The sequence below is a fragment of the Microcebus murinus genome, chromosome 2, assembly GCF_040939455.1.
Source record: "Microcebus murinus isolate Inina chromosome 2, M.murinus_Inina_mat1.0, whole genome shotgun sequence".
Lineage (NCBI taxonomy): Eukaryota > Metazoa > Chordata > Mammalia > Primates > Cheirogaleidae > Microcebus > Microcebus murinus.
In genome coordinates, this window is record NC_134105.1 from 91915858 (window position 1) to 91940279 (window position 24422).

At 34.1% G+C, this 24422-nt stretch overlaps 1 protein-coding gene across 3 annotated transcripts in view; it reads left to right on the top strand.

The window, feature by feature from the left end:
• Positions 1-24422, top strand: part of MAGI3 (membrane associated guanylate kinase, WW and PDZ domain containing 3) — a 259169-nt gene that overhangs the window by 144524 nt on the left and 90223 nt on the right. For all 3 annotated transcript variants that reach the window (XM_075999991.1, XM_012778436.2, XM_012778438.2), the window contains exons 2-3: positions 3578-3694; positions 22099-22218. In XM_075999991.1, coding sequence (XP_075856106.1) covers positions 3578-3694; positions 22099-22218 — 237 coding nt within the window. The remainder of the gene's footprint in view (positions 1-3577; positions 3695-22098; positions 22219-24422) is intronic.

Here is a 24422-nt window from a genome sequence, read left to right on the forward strand (position 1 = left end):
ATAAATCAATGTGAATTTGTAAGAACAAGACATGTGAAGCACACCTGATTTTTTTTTTTTTAGTTTTATAATTACTATTGGATTGGAAAATAGTAAAGACATGTTGTATCTTGACTTTATCCAAGTGGGTGACAAAATTTCCTTGACTATCCTCTTGGAAAAGATGATGAAATATTGGTAATTAGATTGATTTATAGCTACTTGCATGACCATACCCATGCCAGCATGCCACAAGGTTTATCAGAATAATAACCAGTTACTTTATACACTGATTCCCCAAAGAGAACTGGTGGTGAATATTAATTTGCATATATTCAGAAAGTATGATTTGTAGTTATGAGTACTTTTGACAGAGGATTTATATGTTGAAATGTGAGTGCCTGGATTTATTTATATGATTGAGGTTTTAGTTATAGACTTTTTCCCTACTTAAGCTATATTTATAAGATATCTACATCTATTTTTAAGGTTCATAAATCTCCTTGACTTATAAAACACTTAGAAGTTAAGGAATAATCTTACCACTTAGAGCAAAGGCTGGCTAGGTAAAAATGCTAACATTATGAAGAATCTTTTATTTGTTTAATAACAATTACATTAACTCCCTACACTTGAAATGTCATGTTTCTGTGAACCACACCTAAACAAAAGGTAGGAGTTCATATACAACTTGATAATATAGATATATTCAACAGTGTCTTTTTGAGTTAATGTTTCTGTTTGCTTCTAGTAATCCCACAGTCAGCTCCTATTCAGGATATTTATACTATTTTTTAAAATACAAATTCCCTTGAATCATGTCAAAGAGGGAACCATAATCTTTCCCCTTTAGAAAATTTCTTTTGGTTTCTTGAGAAAAGGAAGTCCATGATGACTGCTATATCCAACAAACCATATTATTAATTGTTAATCTTAATGCCAATCCCATAATTGGTATTTCATTGATGCTTGTAATATTTTCTCTCTAGCCTCAAAAAGGTATGATGATTGTTTTGGATAGTTTCACATTTTAAATAAAATATCACACTTATAAAATTATCCCTCATTCTTTTCTTTACAACTGTTTGTCTCAGTGTTATATCCAGAATCTCAATAGAAGTGGAGGGTGAAAACAGAGCACATTTCCAGCTCTGATAATTGTAGGTGTTATTCTTTAAGTCTAACTTGTTCTGCTTTAACTGGCCTCTCAGTCTTAAGATCTTATAGGCCGTTAAAATAAGACTTAAATTGTTTTAACCATTTTCTCTTAAGAGACCCATCATGTTATAATTTGTGATTTATGATTATATTGTAGCTTTGTCCTTTATCTCTAATTTAATGGCTATTATTTTTATAGATTAAAATCCAACCTGGCTTTTAAACATATTATAGTTATCTCTGAAGTTATACCATATCATATACTAAAGCTTCAAGTTGAATAAAAAGGGAAATCTTAAATTTAAAGTGTTTATTCAGATTGCCTTTTAAAATTACAAATATATTTAAAAAATTATAAATATATTATTTTTTATTCAAATTAAATCTTTTCCTAAAAATACATTATACAGCAGATTTTTGGATATTGGAGCCTATATTATGATATTTTTAAATGGCAAAAAAAATATAGCAATTCTCTATTTATTCAAAAACCCTAACCAAATACCCTAAATTATCAAAAAGTACTTTTAAACAACTATATGGCAATCCACCAAAACTTTGTATAATATTTACAAAGCATGAGACACCTTTTACATAATTTTTAAAATACTTAATGAACTCACTGGGTATATTTTTGTTCAATAAGCAATGAATCTGTATAGTGCCTAATAATGGACAAGTACTGTGGTGTAAATAAAAAATGAAATAGTATAATTTTATCTAAATTAGACTTGGATTAGTGGGACCAGGGATTCTTCTATATTCATCCCTAAAAATATCTTTCAGCTTTATTTTCTTTAATCACAAAGGTTCCCCCCTTCCTTGGCATCTGTTTTTGGCAAGGCAAAAGAAAGACTTTTTCTGATTTGTGTTTATTAGTTTAGGTCTGAATGTTATCTCTAAACTTTAGAAACACCCTGATTTCCTGATTATATTAACACCTTCTCACATAGGTTATGATTATTTATACATATAAGAATTGAGCAAAAGAAGGGAAAAGAAATATAACATTGTGTAATAATAGAATGAACTGATTTGTAGTATTTGGTTTATGTAAGCTTGTGGTAAGCATGTTGCTCCAAATAAAATGAAAAGTATACTTTAGTGAATTAGTCATTTCTTATTCAGTAATATAATCAATTTTGTCTTAGCATTTTGTCTTGATCTTTTCTAACTATCTGAAGTCTTGTTTAATGAACAGCGTTTGGGCAGCTTTGATTTTCATTTTAAGTTCAACCCTTATTACAGATTGACTGCTATCACATTTCTGTAATCCCCTATTTTTCTGCTTAATATTTATTTTGAAAGCCCTAATATTCTCCTGTTTATCTCTCATTTTCTTCACAAATAATAGAAAATCTTTGACTCTCTTATTTATTCACATTTTATCTAGGAGCGAAGTAAGTAGACAGAAAATGCTTGTTTGATCTAATAATAGGTATAAGACCCCAAGGTAGGGCCCAGTTTAGCCTTTTCAAAGATGAGAAAGATGGCCAAGCATACAGGCAGCTTAATTTGAGAGGGGGAAGAGTGAACATGTTAGGGTCAGAGATGGTCAGAACATGTAGGGCTTTCTAGGCCTTGTACAAGAGTTTGGATTTTATTCCAAGTGCAACAAGAAGTCGTTGGGGGCTTCAAATAGACTAGTAATTATTGAATTTATATTTTAAGTCTTATCCTGGCTGCTGTGTAGTGGTGGGGGCAAGAAGGATGCAAGAATGGATACTGATTAGAAGGCTGTTACAGAATTCCATATGAGAAATGATAGTGGTTTAGATTAGTGTGGTGGCAGTAGAAGTGGAGAAGAGTGGAATGTATTTTAGAGGTAGAACTGACAAAAGTTGCTAATGGATTGGATATAAGGGATAGACGTGAAAAGGAGAAATCGAGGATGACTTCTGGATTTGGGGATTGTTCTACAGGATAATGGTGCTTTCTAAAGACAGGGAAAATTGGGGGAGATGAAAACATTGGGGGAGGGTGGAATTAAGCTGGTGGAATTAACCTCTCAAATTTGAGGTACTTATTTGACTTCCAAATATATCTATTGTATATTAATATATGAATGAGTGTGATGAATTTGGAGCTTGGTGGAGATAGGTCAGGGAATGAGACATGATACAAATCTGGAAGTTATCATTATTTAGGTGATATTTAAAGCCATGGGATTAACTGAAATTATCTTGAATGTTTGTCACATTCTGTGACCCGTATCTTCTCCCTCTCCTACCATGTAAAATTATACCCACATTATATTGCAAATGCATCTTTTAATAATTATAATACTAATAATTTATGTTAGTTATATTCTTTTTAGTAAAATATTCCTATTTCTTTTTCCTGTTCATAGTTAAATGGTTTAAGGATATTCAATTACTCGTTTCTATATTTAACTGGACATCTAACAATTATGTTTTATTTTGTGTGGTTTTCTTTGTAGGCAAAGTCATTAATAAAGATTTGCGGCATTACCTGAGTCTTCAGTTTCAAAAGGGATCAATTGACCACAAACTGCAGCAAGTGATCAGAGATAATCTCTACTTGAGAACTATTCCATGTAAGTATATGATGAATAAAAGAAATGAGGGAGAAATGTCCTTACTTAACTAAGAAAATATCTATAGATAACTCAAAAAAAAAAAAAAGAAATAATAGAGTATGTCATATGAAATTGTGAAGACTAACCTGGGGACAAGAATGAAACAAAAATTGGATAAGGAGAAAAATTTTCAATTTCAAAACCTCCTTTCAAACGAGGTTTTGTTTTTAAAAGTAGAAACATTGAAAGATTCTATATTGTGACTTTTAACCTTAAAGCGATACAAGTGAATCTACCATTTGATCCAGCAATCCCATTGCTGGGCATCTACCCAAATGATCCAATGACACTCTACAAAAAAGACACCTGCACTCGAATGTTTATAGCAGCACAATTCATAATCGCAAGGCTGTGGAAACAGCCCAAGTGCCCATCAATCCAAGAATGGATTAATAAAATGTGGTATATGTATACCATGGAGTACTATTCAGCTCTAAGAAACAATGGTGATATAGCACATCTTATATTTTCCTGGTTAGAGCTGGAACCCATACTACTAAGTGAAGTATCCCAAGAATGGAAAAACAAGCACCAGATATATTCTCCAGCAAACTGGTATTAACTGAGTAACACCTAAGTGGACACATAGGTACTACAGTAATAGGGTATTGGGCAGGTGGGAGGGGGGAGGGGGGCGGGTATATACATACATAATGAGTGAGATGTGCACCATCTAGGGGATGGTCATGATGGAGACTCAGACTTTTGGGGGGAGGGGGGGAATGGGCATTTATTGAAACCTTAAAATCTGTACCCCCATAATATGCCGAAATTAAAAAAAAAAAAAAGTGATGACTAGAATTTAAGAATATATGTTTATATGTTAACTAGATTTTATTCCTATGAATCAATTTCTAAAACCTGTGCAGTAAAAAGACTTTTTAACTCACAATGCCTTGTATACTGAGAATAAGTATTTTTTTATTTTTTTTTTTGAGACAGAGTATCACTCTGTTGCTCAGGCTAGAGTGCCGTGGTGTCAGCCTAGCTCACAGCAACCTCAAACTCCTGGGTTCAGCCTCCCGAGTAGCTGGGACTACAGGCATGCCCGGCTAATTTCTTTGTGTGTGTGTGTGTGTGTGTGTGTGTGTGTGTGTGTGTGTGTGTGTGTGTGTGTGTGTATTTTTTTTTTTTAGTTGTCCTGCTAATTTCCCTCTATTTTTTTTTTTTTAGTAGAGACAGAATCTCACTCTTGCTCAGGCTGGTCTCGAACTCCTGAGCTCAAACGATCCACCCGCCTTGGCATCCCAAAGTGCTAGGATAACAAGCATGAGCCACTATGCTCAGCCTGAGAACAAGTATTTTATCAGAATATTACTAGTTTTAAAATCTGCCCCTTCCCCAACAAATACAACAAGGAAGAAAAAGAAGAAGCCTGCTTTGCTTTCTTTGGTGTAATCCATTTTGGATTTTTATCTAGATGTTGGTGGATCTATTCTAGTGTTAGTAGTTTTCAGAAGACCTGATTATTGCTGTAATGGTATTTTTTTAAACACATAATGAGAAATCATACATGCTTAAGTTTTGGCTTTAGTACAAGTTTGGGGAAGAATAAAAGGCAGTAAAAAATAAAAGGACATGTAAGGACATTCTGCTTTGTTTCCCTTTTCAATATGTTTGTAACTCCTGTGGATACCAGCTTTTCATACTGGTTCTGTAATTCTAGATTTCTTTTTCTTGTTGTTTAATCTTATATCTAGTCTATCATCAAGCCTTCCTAATTGTGTTTTTAAATATCTATCCTTCTGTACTTCCTAAAAACCCTCACTCTTTCTTGCTTGGACTATATATGTTTATTCTTTTCTTTTAAGTGACAAATAGCATTATGTAGTGGCAAAGAGCTAGATAAAACTGAGTTCAAAATCTTGGTTCTAGCATTTTACTAGCTGCTTTACTTGGGTAAGTTGCTTAATGTTCCTAACACTCAGAATCTCCATATATAAAATGAGAATAGCAAGACTCATCTCATATGGTTGTCACTAGAATTAAAACGAGAACATGTGTGTAAACCCCTTGGCCTGGAGTAGGCACTCGAGCAGTGTTTATCCCCTCCCTCCATTTTAACTGGATCCTCTGCCTCTCATGTTACTTCAGTTCAGTCCATCTTTAAAGTGCACATCTATTCTTGTCCATCTGTATAGTTTGTCCTTCAAAGACTCCCATTGACTGCAAGATATAAAGTTCAAACTCCTCAGCATCATAGAAAATATTTTTTATTTTTAAATCTGACTCTTTATCTATGATTTCCTCCCATAAATCTACATTGTCAGATTTCAGGATTACAACACCTGCCTTCTTTTTAATTTGCATTTCCTTGATATGTCTTTGTCTTTTTATTTTTAAAGCTTCTGAATCTCTTTGTTTTATACATAGTTCTAGACGTTACTCAATAGCCAAGGTTTCTCCCTATATTTATTGATGTGATCAGTATCTTTAGCCTCAGTTCCGTCATGTTTTTCTACTTTACTATATATAAGTCTTTTATATAAAAAGCCTTTCAACACATAGTCTATTTTATTTGACCTCTGTTTTTAGGAAGGCTTATATCTTTATTCTAATGGTTACCTTTATGACTCTATATAATACTCTATGTTCCCCCTTCTCCCTTTTTTGCTTTTGTCCCTGCTATGAGTAATATTAAAATTATCTAGTCATCTCTTCTTCTTCCTTCCCTCCCTCTTTTTTACCATCTAACTTGAAGTAGTATCTCTTTGCTCCCTTAAAATATAAGGTAATCAGTAAGGTTATACTACTTTGTATATTCTTTCCTCATTCTTACCCTGCTTTTTTGTTTTTATTTTTTAGATAATTGAGCTATATCTGTATTGGCAAAGCAATAAGCCATTGCATTAGACTGTAGTCTCTCTTTTATAATCATCATTTATTCTTTATTCTTTGGGTAAATGCATATTTTATCTAACCATTAAATGTGTTATTATTTTTCAATAATTGTGGTTGTTATTTTTGAATAACAACCTTGTGTTGTTATTTTTCAATAACTGTGGTTGTCTAAAGCTTGTTCTGTACTAGATTTCCCAGGAAGGACTCACAGGATCATCTTAGCAGTTTGTTTGTGACCTTTATACTTTAATAGTTTATTTGGATGGATGTGAAATTTTTGGCTCATATTTTTCCCTTGACTATCTTAAATATATTAGTCAATCATCTAATTGTTTTTTGGCATAAAATGTTACCCTTAAAAAGTCTGATAACAATCTGATTTTCATTCCCTTATAAGTAACTTAGTATTTGCCTGGATAGGGTGTCTCCATATAACATTTTTAGTTTCATAGCTCTAGAGCAGGGGTCCTCAAACTTTTTAAAAAGGGGGCCAGTTCACTGTCTCTCAGACCATTGGAGGGCCATTGGAGAGTGTGGCACACATTCTGCACATGTGCACTGTGGGCCCTGGATGAGTCAGCTGCTAAAGCAGGACAGGTAGTGGCAGCAAAAACACCGGGCAGGCTGCATGTGGCCCACGGGCTGTAGTTTGAGGACGCCTGCTCTAGAGCTTCCTCTTCCCTTTAAAACAAGATAATAAAAATATGTACTTGTACTTTCTAAGTTCTGCTTTCTTCACTGCCCTCTGCCACTTTAGGATTTTAAAAAATTTACTTTTGTTGTCCCAGTTTTGCAGTTTGCTCAGTGTGAGGTTTTGTCCTAGAAAGAAGCTATAATTTATTTAGTTTCAGTTCATAGGGTCCAAGCAGTTGAAGCCCTTTCAGATCTTAACAGACTTACCCATAAACTGAAGTGTCCAAAAACCCCTCCAGGAACCTAGAAACAATGACACATCAGTAGTAGGTAGCATACTGAATGGACATATCTGGCCTCTAAATGTCATTCTTTACTAAAAGATTCCAGGTCTCCTGAGAGAAAATTCTGATTCTAGATTTGGGGCAAGGAAAGTACAAGATAAGCTTGGATCATCTAATTGTACCAAGAAGTATATAAATGCTTTAAAAATTATAGGGATAAATAGAAGGACACAGAAGCCACTTGGAAGGGGTGACAGAAATCTGACACAATTTGAGCAACAAAATAAAAAGAGAGAGAGGAAGAAACTTCTATTCTTGTCAGATGTTGGAATGTAGGTAGAAAAGAACTGTGATCCCTGAGAGAAGAGAAAAGGAGACTGTACACAAAGGAATCATGATTTCCTCAACTTTCTACATAGCAGCACTTTCTAGACCACAGCACAGGAAGGGAGAGCCCATGCAGGTTCTGGACCCTGGGTTGAAGGAACAGAAATCTGAGTTCAAAAAGTCTGATAGAATTCAATTCCTATCTTGAATTTGAAGTACAAGTGTCAGAGAGGAGATAGCTATAAAGAAAAAGAAATCAAGCAACCTGCAAGGGCACCCCCTTGAGTATGTTGGGAAGTACTAAGCTAAGAATGTGTGGGAACAGAATCCACAAAGCCAAACAAAGAACTCCCTGGGTCCGGGTGCAATAGTTCATGTCTGTAATCCCAGCATTTTGGGAGGCAGAGGCAGGAGGATCACCTGAGGCTAGGAGTTCAAGACAGCTTGACAACATAACGAGACCTCCTCTCTAAAAAAAAAGTGAGAAAAATTAGGCAGGCATGCTGTGCATGCCTGTAGTACTAGCCACTTGGTAGGCTGAGGCAGGAGGGTCCCTTGAGCTCAGGAGTTTGAGGCTGCAGTGAGCTGTGATTGTACTGCTGCACTTCAGCATGGGTGACAGAGCGAGACCTGGAAAAAAACCTCTCTGGGAGCTTAAGGTTAACAATTCCTAGCACTTACACAGGGCTGGGAGACAGTGGGTTCTAATCAGCCTGAGTGGAGAAATCCCAGAAGAGTCCTGCCTTACTAGTAGGGCTGAAATAGTCATAGATTAAGCTCCTCTAGGCCCACTTTAGCGAGCTTAATTTAGCAATCCCCAAAAGGATCAAGCAGATATGGATGTAAGTTGATGGCTAGCAAAAAAAAAAAAAGAAAGAAAAGAAAGACTCTTTAAAGAAAGACAAATAAATGGAGTCACTGAATAACATAATATTTACAATGTCTAGCATCTAATGAAAAATTACTAGACATGCAAAAAACCCAGGAAAATGTGACTCATAATCAAAGAGAAGTCAGCTGATGGAAAAGAAGAAATAGAAATGACACAAATAATGACATTACTAGACCAGGAATTTTGGAATTATTATAAATATGCTTGAGGATTTAAAGGACAACATCAATATAATGAAGATAAAATGAAATATATAAAAAAAGGACTAAGTGTAACTTACAAAATTAACTGGATGGGCTTAACAGCAGATTAGAAACTGCAGAAGAAAAGATCCATGAACTTTAGCACATAGCAATACCAATTAATCAAACTGAAGCACAGAGAAGAAAAAGACTGAAAAAGTAAACATTTTTTGAACAAAAAGAGGTTGAAAGAAAGATTTCTGCTTTTGCCGTAAAGTACCAGTACCATAACTGGTTTTACCCTCCTTTCATTAAAACTGAGAAATTGGGACAAAATATATGTAACAGCTGTTTTCAGACATTGAAATGTAGGCAGAACAGGACTATGATCTTTTTATACTGCCCTATGGAAAAATATCAAGACAAAGTGGAGGATGCAGAAAAAATACTTGAAGAAATAGTGGCCAAAATTTTTGCAGATTTGATGAAAACTGTAAACCCACATATCTAAGAAGCTCAGCAGACCCCAAGTAGAAGAAACAAAAAGAAAACCACACCAGGGTGCATCATAATCTAATTGCTGAAAACCAGTGATAAAAACAAAGTGCTGCTGGGTGCGGTGGTGCATGCCTGTAGTCAGGAGGCTGAGGCGGGGAGCATCTCTTGAGCCCAGAAATTTGAGTCTAGCTTGAGTAACATACCAAGACCCCTGTCTCTAAAAGATAAAATAATTGTTTAAGAAAAGAAAATGCAAAAGGCAGACAGAGGTGGGGAAAAGATATTTTACATGCAAGGGAACAAAGAATGACTGTGGACGTATCCACAGAAACAGTACAAGCCAGACTTCATCAAATGACATCTTTAACATTCTACAAGTGAAAAAATGCCAACCTGGATTTCTATATTCAACAAAAATATCCTTCAAAAATGAAAGAAGAATAAAGAAGTAAAAAATGAGTAAGGTAATAGAAAACATGAACAGCCCTTTCAACCAATTTTTCCTAATTGCTATTTATTAGAACATGCTACCCAAAAGCAGCAGAATCCACATTCTTTCTAGTGTATGTGAAACATTTACCAATATAGACCACATTCCAGACCATAAAACAAGACTCAATAGCTTTAAGAGGATTTAAATAATATAAAATATATTATCTAGCCATAATGTAATTACATTAGGAATTATTAACAGAAAGATATTTGGAAATTAAATAGCACATACCTAAATAACCTGTGAGTGAAGGAATAAATCACAAGGGAAATTACAAAATATCACACATATCAATATATCAGAACATATCAAACAGAAATATATAAAAATTTGTAGTATCTAGCTAAAATAGTGTTTAGATGGAAACTTATGGTATTAAATGCTCGTATTAGAAAATAATAAAGATCTCAAATCAATAATCTAAATGTTAGCCTTAAGAATCTGAAAAAAGAAGACCAAAGTAATGCCAAATTAAGCAGAAGAAAGTAAATATTAATAATAAAAATAAGAGCAGAAATCAGTGAAATAGAAAATACAGAACATCAATGAAACCCAAAGTTGGTTCTTTGAGATCAATAAAATTGATAAACTTCTAGTAAGGCTGCTTAAGAATAAAGAGAGAAAACACAAATTATCAGGAATGAGAAAGGTGACATCACTAAAATACCTACAGATTTTAAGTATATAAGAAGGAATATTCTGAACAACTTTATGCCAGTAAACTCAACAACTTAGTACTGAAATAGTAAAAGAACTGGAGAAATTCCTTAGAAGACAGAAATTACCAGCCAGGCATGGTGGTGTGCATCTATAATCCCAGCTACTTGGGAGGCTGAGATGGAAAGATCCCGTGAGCCCAGGAGTTGAGGTTACAGTAAGCTGTGATCACATCATTGCACCCCAGTCTGGCAACAGAGCAAGACCCTTTCTAAAAAAAAAAAAAAAAAAATCCTTAATAATATTTTAACAAATCAATATATAGCAATTTATAAAAGGACAATATATTATGACCAAGTGGGGTTGGTTCACAAGGTTTGTATAACATTTGAAAATTAATATTAGACTAGAAAAGAAAAACCAAATGATCATCTCAATTGATACAGAAAAATCATTTGACAAAATTTAACTTCTGTTCAGCAGCAAGTTCAACAACACCCTTATAGGTGGCTTCATCAGTACTACCAGTATACCAGCTGACTTCCTAATAGTTTCTTGGTGAGTTCTGTGGACACCCCAGCTATTCCCCCAGATTTCAGTAATATCCCTTGCAAACCAGTTTTCCTGTGGGTTTCTGGCAAGTCCAGTCAGTGTCTTAGCTGGTTTTCTGTTAAACAAACAAAACCATCCACCACACCAAAGGCAGCTTGCTGGTAAGTTTCATCGGTACCTCAGACAGTTCTGTGCCTGCTAGCTTTAACCGACTGTCTATGAACCAGCTATAACCCAGCAAAGTTCTCCACTATCCCATGTGCCTTTACCACAACCTCTTTGATGAGGTCTGAATGCCAGACTTTGAGAGGATCCTTCCCTTTTAAGTTGGTTCCTTGGGTATTCTCCCTCAGCTCTAGGGTGATATTCTTTATAGTTCTCTTTTATTGCCACTTAGTTAATTCCCAGTAAATAGTTAATAATTCTGTGTGTTAAACCTTCCTTGTTCAAATTTCCATGTGGATTCTACCTCCTATCTGGATCCAGACTGGTATAGAATTGGTACTGATAGTAGTCCCAAAAGACAGACTCTCCAAGAAGGGATTTCTAGATCAATTTTGGTTGTGTTCTTGGTTTTGAAACGCAGTGCCAAGTTTCTTCTAATGCTTGTAATTCATGACAAGCTGTAGTATCACAAATCACAGTATCGCCTGCGGTTGATTGTGAAGAAGTGCCAAATGAATCTAGTACATTGAGAGCCTAAATAACTGCTGCACTTGACTGTTATAGCAATAATGATGGCTAATATCGTAGTGTGGGATGGATTGTCCTGAGTGTGGAAAGTGCTTACAGAGAGAAAATGGCAAAATAAAATCAAATAGCTTATTATTATTATGCACTAATATAATATTTTAATGCCATTTTTAAGTAATCTCTACTTGATACAGACATTTGATAATAAAAAGTCTTAAAAGAAGAAAACATTAATACAAAATAAATGCCAAATAAAAATCATGTAAAACTTTGAAAGATAATCACGCATGTTCAGTATTTGAATTTTTCATTCCTAAAATGAACTATTAAAGCACAAAGCATCAATTGCATTATCTGATGATCTTGATCTTTGTTTGGTGACAGATACTCTAGACAGAAAAAAAGTATTTCATTTTGCATTGATATTCATCAGTATAGTAAGAGTGTGTCCAAAAGCATCTTCAAATTGGGCATCATGATGTATTTTGCTTAAAAATATTTTATCTGCTTCTTCTGATTTTGATTTGCCATTGAAATCTATATTGCTTTTACTTGAGATTTTTAGATCAGTTTCTGATTTTGTGTTGGAGTGTTCAGTGCAGCGTTCACTTCTTCTCTTTGCATTTCTTTTGTTAAAGCATTTACAAAGCACTGAATCTCAGGGCAAATACTCAAACGGTGGAATATGCCAGAGAATATTATCGGATAGTATTCAAATAACCTAACATTCAGATCTCTCAGCATGGTTAACAGCATTACACAGAGTCATGTGTTAAAACTGCCAATTTAAGGACTGATTTAGCCTCTAAACTTGTTATTTCTTGGAACCCACTCAAAGAATTTATACAAAGTATAGTACACATATAATCTTTTATTAGTATTGCATTTGTAAGAAAGACCCACCACTAGCAGGTAAGGCCATGAGCACGCACTTATGGGAACAGCTACAAGTAAGACTGACTTGAGCATGTTGTGACTGCTGTTCTCTAACATGCTTCTGTCCTGGTTCCTGGAGATGTCAACCTTAACATTTTTGTTTTTAATTTTTTAAAATTTGTTTATATTTATGGAGTACAAGTGGAGTTTTGCTACAGTGATATATTGCATTGTGATGAAGCAGAGCCGTCGGTGCATCCATCATTCGAACAACGCGTACTGTACCCACCATCCACCCTCCCCATCCCCACCAACCCTCCGCGTCTCCACCGTGCATCATTCCACACTCTGCCTTCATGTATACACACAATTTAGCTCCTACTTATAAGTGAGAATATGTGGTATTTGTCTTTATTTGATCAACCTTTTTCTTTTTTTGAAAATTTTTTTATTTTTAATTATTACAGGTATATAATAGTTGTATATATTTATAGGTACATGTGATATTTAGAAACAGGCATATATTGTGTAATAACCAAATCAGGGTAATTGGGGTATCCATTGCCTCAAACATTTATCATTTCTTTCTGTTGGGAACATTCTAATTCCACTCTTTTAGTTATTTTAAATTATACCACAGCTTATTGTTGACTATAGTCACTTTATTGTGCTATCAAATATTGTTCATTCTATCTAATTATCTAACTATATTTTTGTGTCCATTAACTATCCAACTTTGTCTTCTCCTCCCTACTACCCTTCCCAGCTCCTGGTAACCATCATTCTTCTCTCTGTCTCCATAAAATAAATTATTTTAATATTTAGCTTCTACATATGAATGAGAACATGCGAGATTTGTCTTTCTGTGCTTGGCTTATTTCACTTAACATAATGTTCTCCAGTTCCATCCATGTTATTGCAAATGACAGGATTTCATTTGTTTTCATGGCTGAATAGTATTCCATTGTGTATATGTACCAGTTTCTTTAGCCATTCATCTGTTGATGGACACTTAGGTGATCAACCTTAACATTTGATACTACTTTTCAGTGTTTCCTGCTCTTGCTTTCAATTGATACCAGTTGATTTCTTTTAAGCCAGTGAATGTTTCTATGTCAAATTGTTAAGCTTGAATTCACGCAGGAGAATTACAATACTTTTTTTCTCGTTTTCTCCATTAATTTCTCCCCCCATGATTTTTCTTGGGATTTAAAAAAAAAGTAAATTTCCTGAGAAACTGTAGAAAGGAATTCCTACATAGAAATACTAATGTAAATAAACTACAGCTCTCATATATTGCTGGTGGAAATGCAAAGTGGTACACTTATTTGGAAAATAATGTGACATTTTCTTATAAAGTTAAACATACGCTTGCCATATGACCCAGCAGTTTCACTCCTAGGTATTAACTCCACATAAATTTAAATATATGTCTACTCAAAGATTTGTAAATTACATAGCAGCTTTATTTATAATAGTCCAAATTTGGAAACACCCCAAATGCCCTCATTGGTGAATGGATAATCAAATTTTGGTACATCCATACTATGGAATACCTGTCAGAAATAAAAAGAAATTGAATAGAACCAGCAAAAGATCAATGAGGAAACAGAGAGCTTGAACAACACCATAGACCAAATGAACCTAACAATCATACAGGTAACATCTACCCAATAGCAGCGGAATATATATTCTTATCAGCTGTACATGGAACATTCCCTATATGGCAAACCATGTAGGGAATGGCCACAAACCAAGTCTTAACAAATTTAAAATGTAAGTTATATAACGTATCTTCTGTGACCATAATGGAATGAAACTAAAATTAATAGCAGAAGGAAAACAGGAAAATGTGCAAATATGTGGAAATTAAACAGTGTGCTCTTAAAAAAATTAGTGGGTCAAAGGAAATCATAAGAGAATTTAGAAAATATCTGGAGACAAATAAAGATACAGCCTGCCAAAATTTATAGTATGCAGTGAAAGCAGTACTAAGAGGGAAGTTTATAGCAATAAACACATTAAAAAAGAAGAAAAATACCCAATCAACAACCTAATCTTACACCGTGTAAAGAACTAGAAAAGAACAACCAAAACACAAAGTCAGCAGAAGGAAGGAAATAACAAAGGCTAGAACAGAGATACATTGAATAAAGAACAGAAAAACAGTTTTAAAAATCAGCAAAACTAGGAATTGGTTTTTATAAAAGGTCAATACAATTGAAAAACTCTTAGACTAAGAAAAAGAAGACTTAAATTCTAAAATTAGAAAGAGGAGACAACTGATGTCACACAAATAAAAAGAATTATAAGAGACTACTATGAACAATTATATGCCACATATAACCTAGGAAAACCTAGAAGAAATGGATACATTTCTAGAACCATAAACCTAGCAAGACCAAATCATGAAGAAATCAAAAAATCTGAACAGACCTATAACTAGTTTGGAGATTGAAATAGTAATCAAAAACCTCCCAACAAAGAAAAGCCTAAGACCAGATGGCTTCACTGGAGAGTTCTACCAAACATTTAACCCCAATGCTTGTCAAACTCTTCCAAAGAATAGGAGAGAAGGGGACACACCCAAACTCATTCAGTTTCATTACCCTGAACCAGACAAAGACACAGCAGAAAACTATAGACCAATATCCCTGATGAATATTGATACAAAAATCCTAAAATAAATACTAGCAATGAATTCTATTGTATTTTATTAAAAGAAACAGACATCATGACTAAGTGGGACTTATGCCTGGAATGCAAGGTTGATTCAGCATACAAGAATCAATCAATATAGTACAGCATCGTGCTAAGTTACAGAAGCCAGACACAAACAACTAGTGGAATCGAATTAATGTATTATTCCATTTATATGAGATTAAAGGCAAAACTCTAGTGACAGTACGTTAGTAACTGCCACAGGGTGGGAGACTGTAAAGGGGCCCAAGAAAACTTTTGGAGGTGATGATTCTCAAAACTCACAGAATTGTAAGAATTAGTGCATTCTATTGTGTGTAAGTTATATATTTTATACCATTAATTAGAAAAATGAAAATTTACAAAAAGATATTATTTATAATAGCATAAAAATATTTGAAATATGTAGGAATTAACCTCTAAAGGGTAAGACCATCCAAGCACGATGGCTCACGCCTGTAATCATAGCACTCTGGGAGGCCGAGGCAGATGGATCATTTGAGCTCAGGAGTTCGGGACCAGCCTGAGCAAGAGCGATACCCTATCTCTACCAAAAATAGAAAAAATTAGCTGGACAACTAAAAATATAGAGGAAAAAGTAGCCGAGCATGGTGGTGCATGCATGCCTGTAGTCCCAGCTACTTGGGAAGCTGAGGCAGGAGGATCGCTTGAGCCCAGGAGTTTGAGGTTGCTGTGAGCTAGGCTGATGCCACGGCACTTTAGCCTGGGCAACAGGGCAAGACTCTGTCTCAAAAATAAAAAAGAAAGAAAGAAGGTAAGACCTCTATAGCAGTAGTCCCCAACCTTTTTGGCACCAGGGACTGGTTTCCTGAAAGATAATTTTTCCAAGGACTTGGGGGTGGGAAGGATGGTTTCAGGATGACTCAAGCCCATACATTTACTGTGCAGTCAAACGTCTCTGCTAATCATAATCTGTATTTGCAGCCGCTCCCACTTCATAGCCACAGCCCCACCTCAGATCATCAGACATTAGATTCTCATAAGGAGAGTGCAACCTAGATCCCTTGCATGTGCAATTTACAATAGGGTTCTTGCTCCTATGAGGATCTAATGCCACTGCTGATTTGACAGGAGGCAGAGCACATGTAATGATGTGAGTGATGGGGAGCGGCTGTAAATACAGATGAAGCTTCCCTTGCTCACCCACTGTTCACCTCCTCCTGTGTGGCCTGGTTCCTAACAGGCCACAGATCCGTGGCCCGGGGGTTCAGGACTACAGCTCTATAGGATAAAATTGAGGAACACTCCAGAAGAACTAAATATATTTGTAGAGATTTCTTGTCCCTGAATTAAAGACTCATATGGTGAAGATGTGGGTTCTCCTCAAATTTATTAATAGATTCAATCTATTTCCGTAAAAATGTCAACCTTTTTAGCCCATTTATCTGATCCTAGAATTTATATAGAAGGGCTGTGAATAGAAAAACAAGATAGGGTGTACTTGCTGTATTATATATCAAGATTTATTATGAAAATAGAATAAGTATAACACTGTTAATAGTACAGGAATGGTCAGTAGATAAATGGAATGTAAGAGAAAGCCCAGTGGTAGACACTTAATCTTATATAAATGTTTTTTGACAGAAGTGCTATGCCAGATCAGAGGGGGAAATAATTGACTTTTCAATAAATCATGCTGAAAAGTCATTTGGAAAAAAAGGAAATTGGACAGCTACATCCCATTAGCACCTCCCCAATCTATTTTAGTGTATCAAAATCCTAGGTGTGAAAGGCAAAGCTGTAATGCTTTTTAAAAAGAATATAGAATATCTCCATGGCCTTGGGAAAGTATTTCTTCAACTAGACTCAAAAACCATTAGCTACAAAGGAAAGGATTGATAAATTTGACTTCATTAAAATTAATAACTTCTGTCACCATTTTTAATAAAACAGGCAAAAAAATCAGAAAAGATACTGTCTGTTCTGGTACATTTGTTTCTGCAATGCAGATAAGTTCATATGTGATTGGCAAATAGGTAGGAGAATGATGTCAATTTAACTGAGGTTATATTGGTTCTTATGCCATTTTACTCAGCATGCTAATGTTTTGTGTCATCAAGTAGCAAGTAAACAGAACAAGCAAACACGGGTGAATAACAAGCAGACACAGGTGAATGTTGCAGCTGAGGAAGAACATGGTAATATGCATGATGCCCATTCATCTCAATTTGACTTCGTTTCTTAGTTTGACCATATGCTCTGTCTTAAAATGGTATGTTGCAAAATTTACTCTATTTTCATTATTCAGTAGCTTCAATCTTTCCTTACACCCCTTTTTGTCGAGCTACCTTTTCTTTTCCTTTTTTAAAGACAAAGTATTTTATTTGCTGTGATATTTTTTATAAATAAAGGAAAGCTGAATATATGGCCAGTAAATATATGAAAAATAATGTTAATCTCATTAGATAGTTACACATTAAATGCACAGTGAGGTACCTTTGCACACTCAGCATATTGGCAAGTTTTAAAACTTGTTAACAACTATTGGTGTGGACACAGGAGGATGCATATTGTATGGTTCTATTCACTTGCAGTTGTAAAACAGGCAAAACTAAACTATGTGCTTAGAAATGCATTACTTAGTTGGTATAGCCAATGAAAGGAAATCATCATCACAAATGTCAAGATAGTAGTTACTTTGGAGATGGAGGCAGTTTAGAAGTTTATTATCAGAGGCACGCAAGACTTTTAGGGTCCAAGTAATGTTCCATTTCTTTACCTAGATGTGTGTGTGGTTGTAATTAGTTGTTTAACTTTAAATAAATACATTTTATGCACTTTTCTGTATATTTCAGAATAACAAAAAAGGAGGAATAATCAGGTATGTCAAGTGTTGTTCATAGGTCAGATAATATGAGGACTTAGACTTGACCATTGAATTAAGCAAAGTGGAAACTATTGCTGAACATAGCAAATTGTTTCAGTGATTGATTGGGGCCATGATCTGATTGGAATAGGCTATGCAGACAGTGAGAGGAGAGGAATTGGAAATTGTGAGTAAATGATACTCTTTAGAGGACTTTTTAGGTAAAAAGGAGAAATGTAGTGATAACAGAGGTTGATATAGAAGCTTTACATAAAATATAGAGAATATCAAGAGAATGTAAAGATAAATTTTGAGGGATGCTAAAGGCAATGGGGTAGGGGAAGGTAGATAACCTTTTAGGTATATGGGGTTTTATGGTTTGGGAGAGAAGTGAAAATTTATAATACTTTATAAGGAGAATTAACATTAAAGCTATTTTCTAAAGTCTTAGAAACATATGTTGGAATCACACATAACATTCATATTTATTAATGGAAAGTATCATAGACAACATCTTACTCAGCACCACTTTGTGGGAAGAGAATCAAGCCCAGAGAGGTTAAGTGCTTGTTCCAAATTGTGCCATTGATAATAATCTCAGGCTGGGTTTGGTGGCTCATGCCTGTAATCCTAGCTCTCTGGGAGGCCGAGGCGGGAGGATCACTCAAGGTCAGGAGCTCAAAACCAGCCTGAGCAAGAGTGAGACCCCGTTTCTACTAAAAAATAGAAATAAATTAATTGGCCAACTAAAAATATATAGAAAAAATTAGCCAGGCATGGTGGCGCATGCCTGTAGTCCCAGCTACTCGGGAGGCTGAGGCAGGAGGATCGCTTGAGACCAGGAGTTTGAGGTTGCTGTTGGAGGTAGGCTGACACCATGGCACTCTACCCCAGGCAACAGAGTGAGACTCTGTCTCAAAAAATAAATAATAATAATAAAAATCTCAGACTAAGACAAAGTTTTCCCACTCCTTGGGTCAGTGTTCTTTTTATATTATCTATAATATAATTTGCTCTTAAACTGAGTTTTTTATAGTCATAATATTTTATAGTAGAGTTTATCTGGATAATATCTCAATTAGCCTTTGCTGCGTGAAAGACCATCCTAAAACTTAGTGGCTTAAAATAATTATCATGTTATTTCTCATGATTTCATGAGTTGGCTGGGTATAGCTGGGGACACTCATGTGGCTGCCCACGAGTGGGTTATTGGCAGCCCAACTAGGGTTGAAGGGGCTAAGATGGTCTCACTCATGTGTCTGGGGTCTTGGTGCTATTTTTGTCTGGGGCTCTCTCATCATTTGGTGGTTTAGCCTAGACTTCCTTATGTGGTGGTGGGAGCATTCCAAAAGGGTGAAGATGCAAGTCTAGAATCCTAAACTTACACAACAAAACATCCTTCACACTAAATTAATCAAAGCAAGTCGTAAGTCTAGTCCAGATTCAAGAGATGATGCAACAGGCCCCACCTCTTACTGGGAGAAGGTACATAATATTATGGCCATGTTTTTTTCCATCACAAATAATTATAAATTATAATTTTAATCATTGAATTTATTTCCTATCAATAAGTTTTATTTAATAGGGAGCTTAAAGCTGCTGATAGGGAATTTAACAACATAGTTTTGGTCAATATATGAGAAACACGAAAAATTGAAAATGTATAATGCTAACAAAGAAAGGAAGTTATGTTTTCCATATTTTTTTTTCTTCTTTGATGTAAAACAGAGAAATCCTCATTTTTAGAAAAAGATAAAAAAATGAGGGAGAAATTCAATGTTATCTTTGTTGTGTAGAATATTGGCTTAATCATTATTTTCTGAGATCATTACTGTTAATGTAGTATCATCATCTTTGTGGATGTTTTCCACAGAATATAATGCACTTAAACAGTAGGAGCAGTTGAATTGGCCATGGATTAATTTATAATTTACAATAATATATAATTTAATTTATTATAATAATAATAAGAGCATATTTTTTGCCAGGTAGTGTGCTTATTGCATTTGTTTAAATTTCTGCTTAATTTATTTGACAGCTAAGTGTCTTGAGTACCTACTATGATCCTTGCACTGTACCAAGACTTGTGACTGTACTCTGAATCAAATAGGGTTTCTGCATATTGGCATACCCTAGAAGGGAATCAGGGAATGTTCTCTAAAAGAACTTTATAAGCCAAGACTTGAAAGATAAGTAGGAGTTAGCTGAAGTAAGAGTGAGAAAGGGAGTAGGAAGTCCTGTAGGAAAAGAACAGCAGCTTTGGACGTGAGTGAGTAAAAGGAACATTAAGAGAATTGAAAAAATCTATATGCTAAAGCCTGGAATGTGAAAGGGATGAGGCAAGAAAAAAGCTGGAGAGGTAGATAGGGGCCAGATTGCATAGGGCATTATAAAATGTGTTGTTATAGAGTCAGGATTTTATATCAAGGATCATGAGTATCCATTGGTGGGTCTTTAGAGAGAGATTTTTGTTTGTTTGTTTGTTTGCTCAGACTATGGCTTTAGAAAAATCATTGGCAAAAATATGGCTTTAGAAAAATCAATCCCAGTTTGTGTTGTGGGAGTAGAGGGTATGATGGGGAGAGGTGAGAGTTGACCTGGGGGGACCAAAAATACAGGTCATAGATAATGATATGAAGTAGATGATTGTGGAGATGAAGAGAAGTATCTTGAGATATTTAAGAGGTGGGTTTGGTGACTGGATGTGGAGTAGAGGAAGCCTCTCAAGATGTCTGACTTTTGGGTTTCTTAGTTGGAGTGCCATTACGGAATAGGGACCAATGTGAAGGAACAGGGTTGGGAAGGCCTCCTTGCTCAAGACTTACTACATGTCCCAGACTGTGTCCCCAGCTAAAAACTCTGGACCTCTTTTTGTATTCTGTAGTATTTATAATAACATTTCTAATATCTGTTCATAAAAGTGATTGATTCTTATTTAATAAAATTCAATCAAATGTAGCATTGCTGCCATAAATGGAATTTAAATCTTGGAGCTGAAAGAAAGATGTTATTTTAGCATAAATTCCTTAATATAGAGAAATTTAGTGATTTGTTGCTGTAGTCAATTTTAAAAGCAGTTTACTTACTGCTTAATTTTTTGAAATTACTTGAAGAGGGTAATGGCTAAGAAGCAATACATGAATACCCATCTTAAGCCTTTTATTCATTAGTATAAAATAACTTCATAATCAATGTTTGTCCAAGTTTTTAAAATAAGGTTTATTAAAAGAACTTATAAAAATGGTTTCTCTATTTTTGTTCTTTCATGACTTTAGTAAGTAGAATGTTAGTTTACATTTATGCTAGGGAAGAAAAAAATATATAGAATAACCACTTAAAAATAAAGTCTGTCTTTCGCAATATATATATATATATACATCAAAACATCATGTACACTATAAATATAAACAATTTTTATTTATCAATTATACCTTAATAAAATTGGGGAGGGGGAAGAAGTCTGTCATTGCCGGATTTCTCTCTCCTTCTTGCTGTTAAGTAATGATAATTGAGGTTTAAGAATTAACTATTCTGTCTTGGAAGGTTAAGCCTCTTTTGGCACTAAAATTATTTTAGACTTTTTGTAGTTTTTAATTTCATGGTTATCTGTAGATTTTATTAAAGTACATTTATTTATTATCCTATTTTCACCTAATAGTGTTAAGTTGCCTAAAGTTTTCTGATCCTTATCCTAGTAGGTACAATATATTCAATATATGTAACCTTAACATTTGTATCCCTATAATATGCTGAAATTTAAAAAAATAAAAAAGAAAAAATATATATTCAATAGTCTGTTTCTCCCATGTATTCTCTATAGGCTGAATATTCTATTCTGAATATTTCGTAAGTTTAAAAGCACTTTACAAACTACTTTTTTTCTTTTTCTTTTTTTTTTTTTCCTTAGGCACTACAAGGGCCCCCAGGGATGGAGAAGTACCAGGAGTGGACTATAATTTTATTTCTGTTGAACAGTTCAAAGCACTGGAAGAGAGTGGAGCATTGTTAGAAAGTGGAACGTATGATGGTATGTCCCCAAATATTACCACCACCACCACCACCACCACCCAGAAAACTATCTGAGTAACTAGAATTATTTCAGAGGAAATTTGATCAGTAAAATACCACATTTTCAAGAAGTCTTTTTCCTCTTAGTTTTTAGGAAAATTTTCTTTTCATTAGGAAATTTGTAATTTGCTAATTAAAATAGGATTAAACAATAAGCAAAAATATTCCATTATATTATGAAGTTGATTGTGTAAAATATATAAAAAATCCAGTTAAACCGACTAGTATACTTATTTCATAGTAATTCACATTCATCATATGATTTCATGAGTGTTCATTGATTGCTTTCTGTTTGTGGTTGAGAATCCAAAATCTGTACACTTTAAAAAACCCCTCAGCAGTACATAAGGGTTCCTGTAGCAACTGTAGTAATGGCTCCACATCCTCATCAACAGGTGGCATTATCTACTTTTATAATTTTGCCAATCTAATGGTTATAGAAATGATATCTTACTTTAATTTTAGTTTCTCTGGTAGAGAGTTTAAGCATCTTTTCATGTGTTTCTTGTCTTTTGGACTTCTGCAAATTGTGCATTCTTTGCTTTGTCCATTTTTTAAAAAGTACAATCCCAATCACATTCCAATTTGTAAACATTCCTTAGATGTTTAGATATTAATATCTCATTGGATATAGATTCTGTCACTTATTAACCTTGTGCTGTTTTTTCATTAAACAAAAATCCTTAATTTTTATATATCAGTTTTATCACTATTTTTCTTATGATTTGTGCTTTTGAAGTTTTAAGAAGTTCTCTGCCCTTAAATGATGAAAATATTCTACATATTCTTGCATTAAGTTTAAGAACTTGGTATATGACAAAGTGGTATATTACATGTTAATTACTGATATTCAATTCAAAGGAAATACAAATTAAAACAATAATTGTACATCATTTCACATCCAGCAATTTGGCAAAAATTTTAAAGTCTGAAAATTGCGAGAAATGAAAACTCCCATACACTGCTGGTAAGAGTATAAAATGGTACATACAATCTTTTTGGAGAACATCTTGACAATAGCTAGTAAATTCAAAGATGTACATAATTCTGACCTCAAGAGTACCCCCTCTAGATGTCTATTCTAGAAAAACAGTTGTCCAAGGACATATGTAGACATGTCACAGAATATTCATTTTAGCACCATTTGAAACAGAGACAGAATGAAAACAATTTCTTTTTAGTTTTAAGAATAAATAAAATATATATTAATTTGTTCATAAAAATGGACTATTTACAGCAGGTGAAAGAAATAGAATAAGTCTTAGAAGTATAATTGTATAAAAAGGTACAAAAGAATATATATTTCATAAATATATACTATTTATGAAAAAATATGTGAACTGTTATGAAAATATTCTGTGAAGCTTTGATGAAAACAGTAGTATTCGTATGTTATGAATGCATATATATATGTCCTAAATGTATATAATATTTGGGAGAATGACACCAACTTCAGTACGGTTCAGGGAGTGGGAAGGCTACAGACAGGAAGTTTGGCCTTTAATTGTATATGTGACCATATATGCATGTCCTTAAAGGAAAAATTGGGAGATCTGAAAGCTGGCAGTAGTTATCTGGAGGATGTATATGTAAATAAACAAATGTAAATATATTCATATAAGTCAATTTATATAAATAATGTATATTTCTAATACTATTCTGATACCATGGTCTATAATTTTATATATATTTGAAATATTTAATAGTTGATAGTTCTGCAAAAATGAAAAAGCCTTCAGAAAACAAAGAAAAACTCCAAAGCAGCTCTAAAAAGATGAAAAAAATTTTCTGTCAATGACTTTGTAAGGGTTCACAAACCTGGGAATTTTATACCTTGCTATATGTGAAATCTTGATATTCACCAACTCAAAAAAAATAGATCTAAATTACTTATAAACAATGATAGCTTTTTTAAAAAAAATCCAAACCCAGTAATTATTTTTTTTTAATAAGGAATCTGTCACAGTTATGAAGTCCTAAAATCTTTTCAATGATTATGGATAGCAGCCATCATACCCTGTGTTTTTAAATTTTCTCCTTAGAAAAAACTTAAACTTTCTAGAATTAGATAATAATTATAGGAATTCATAGTAAAATGTGTTTCTAGTGTTTCTAGTAAATATTACTACCATCCTTAGAAAATGTGGCCTTTTTATTTGTATC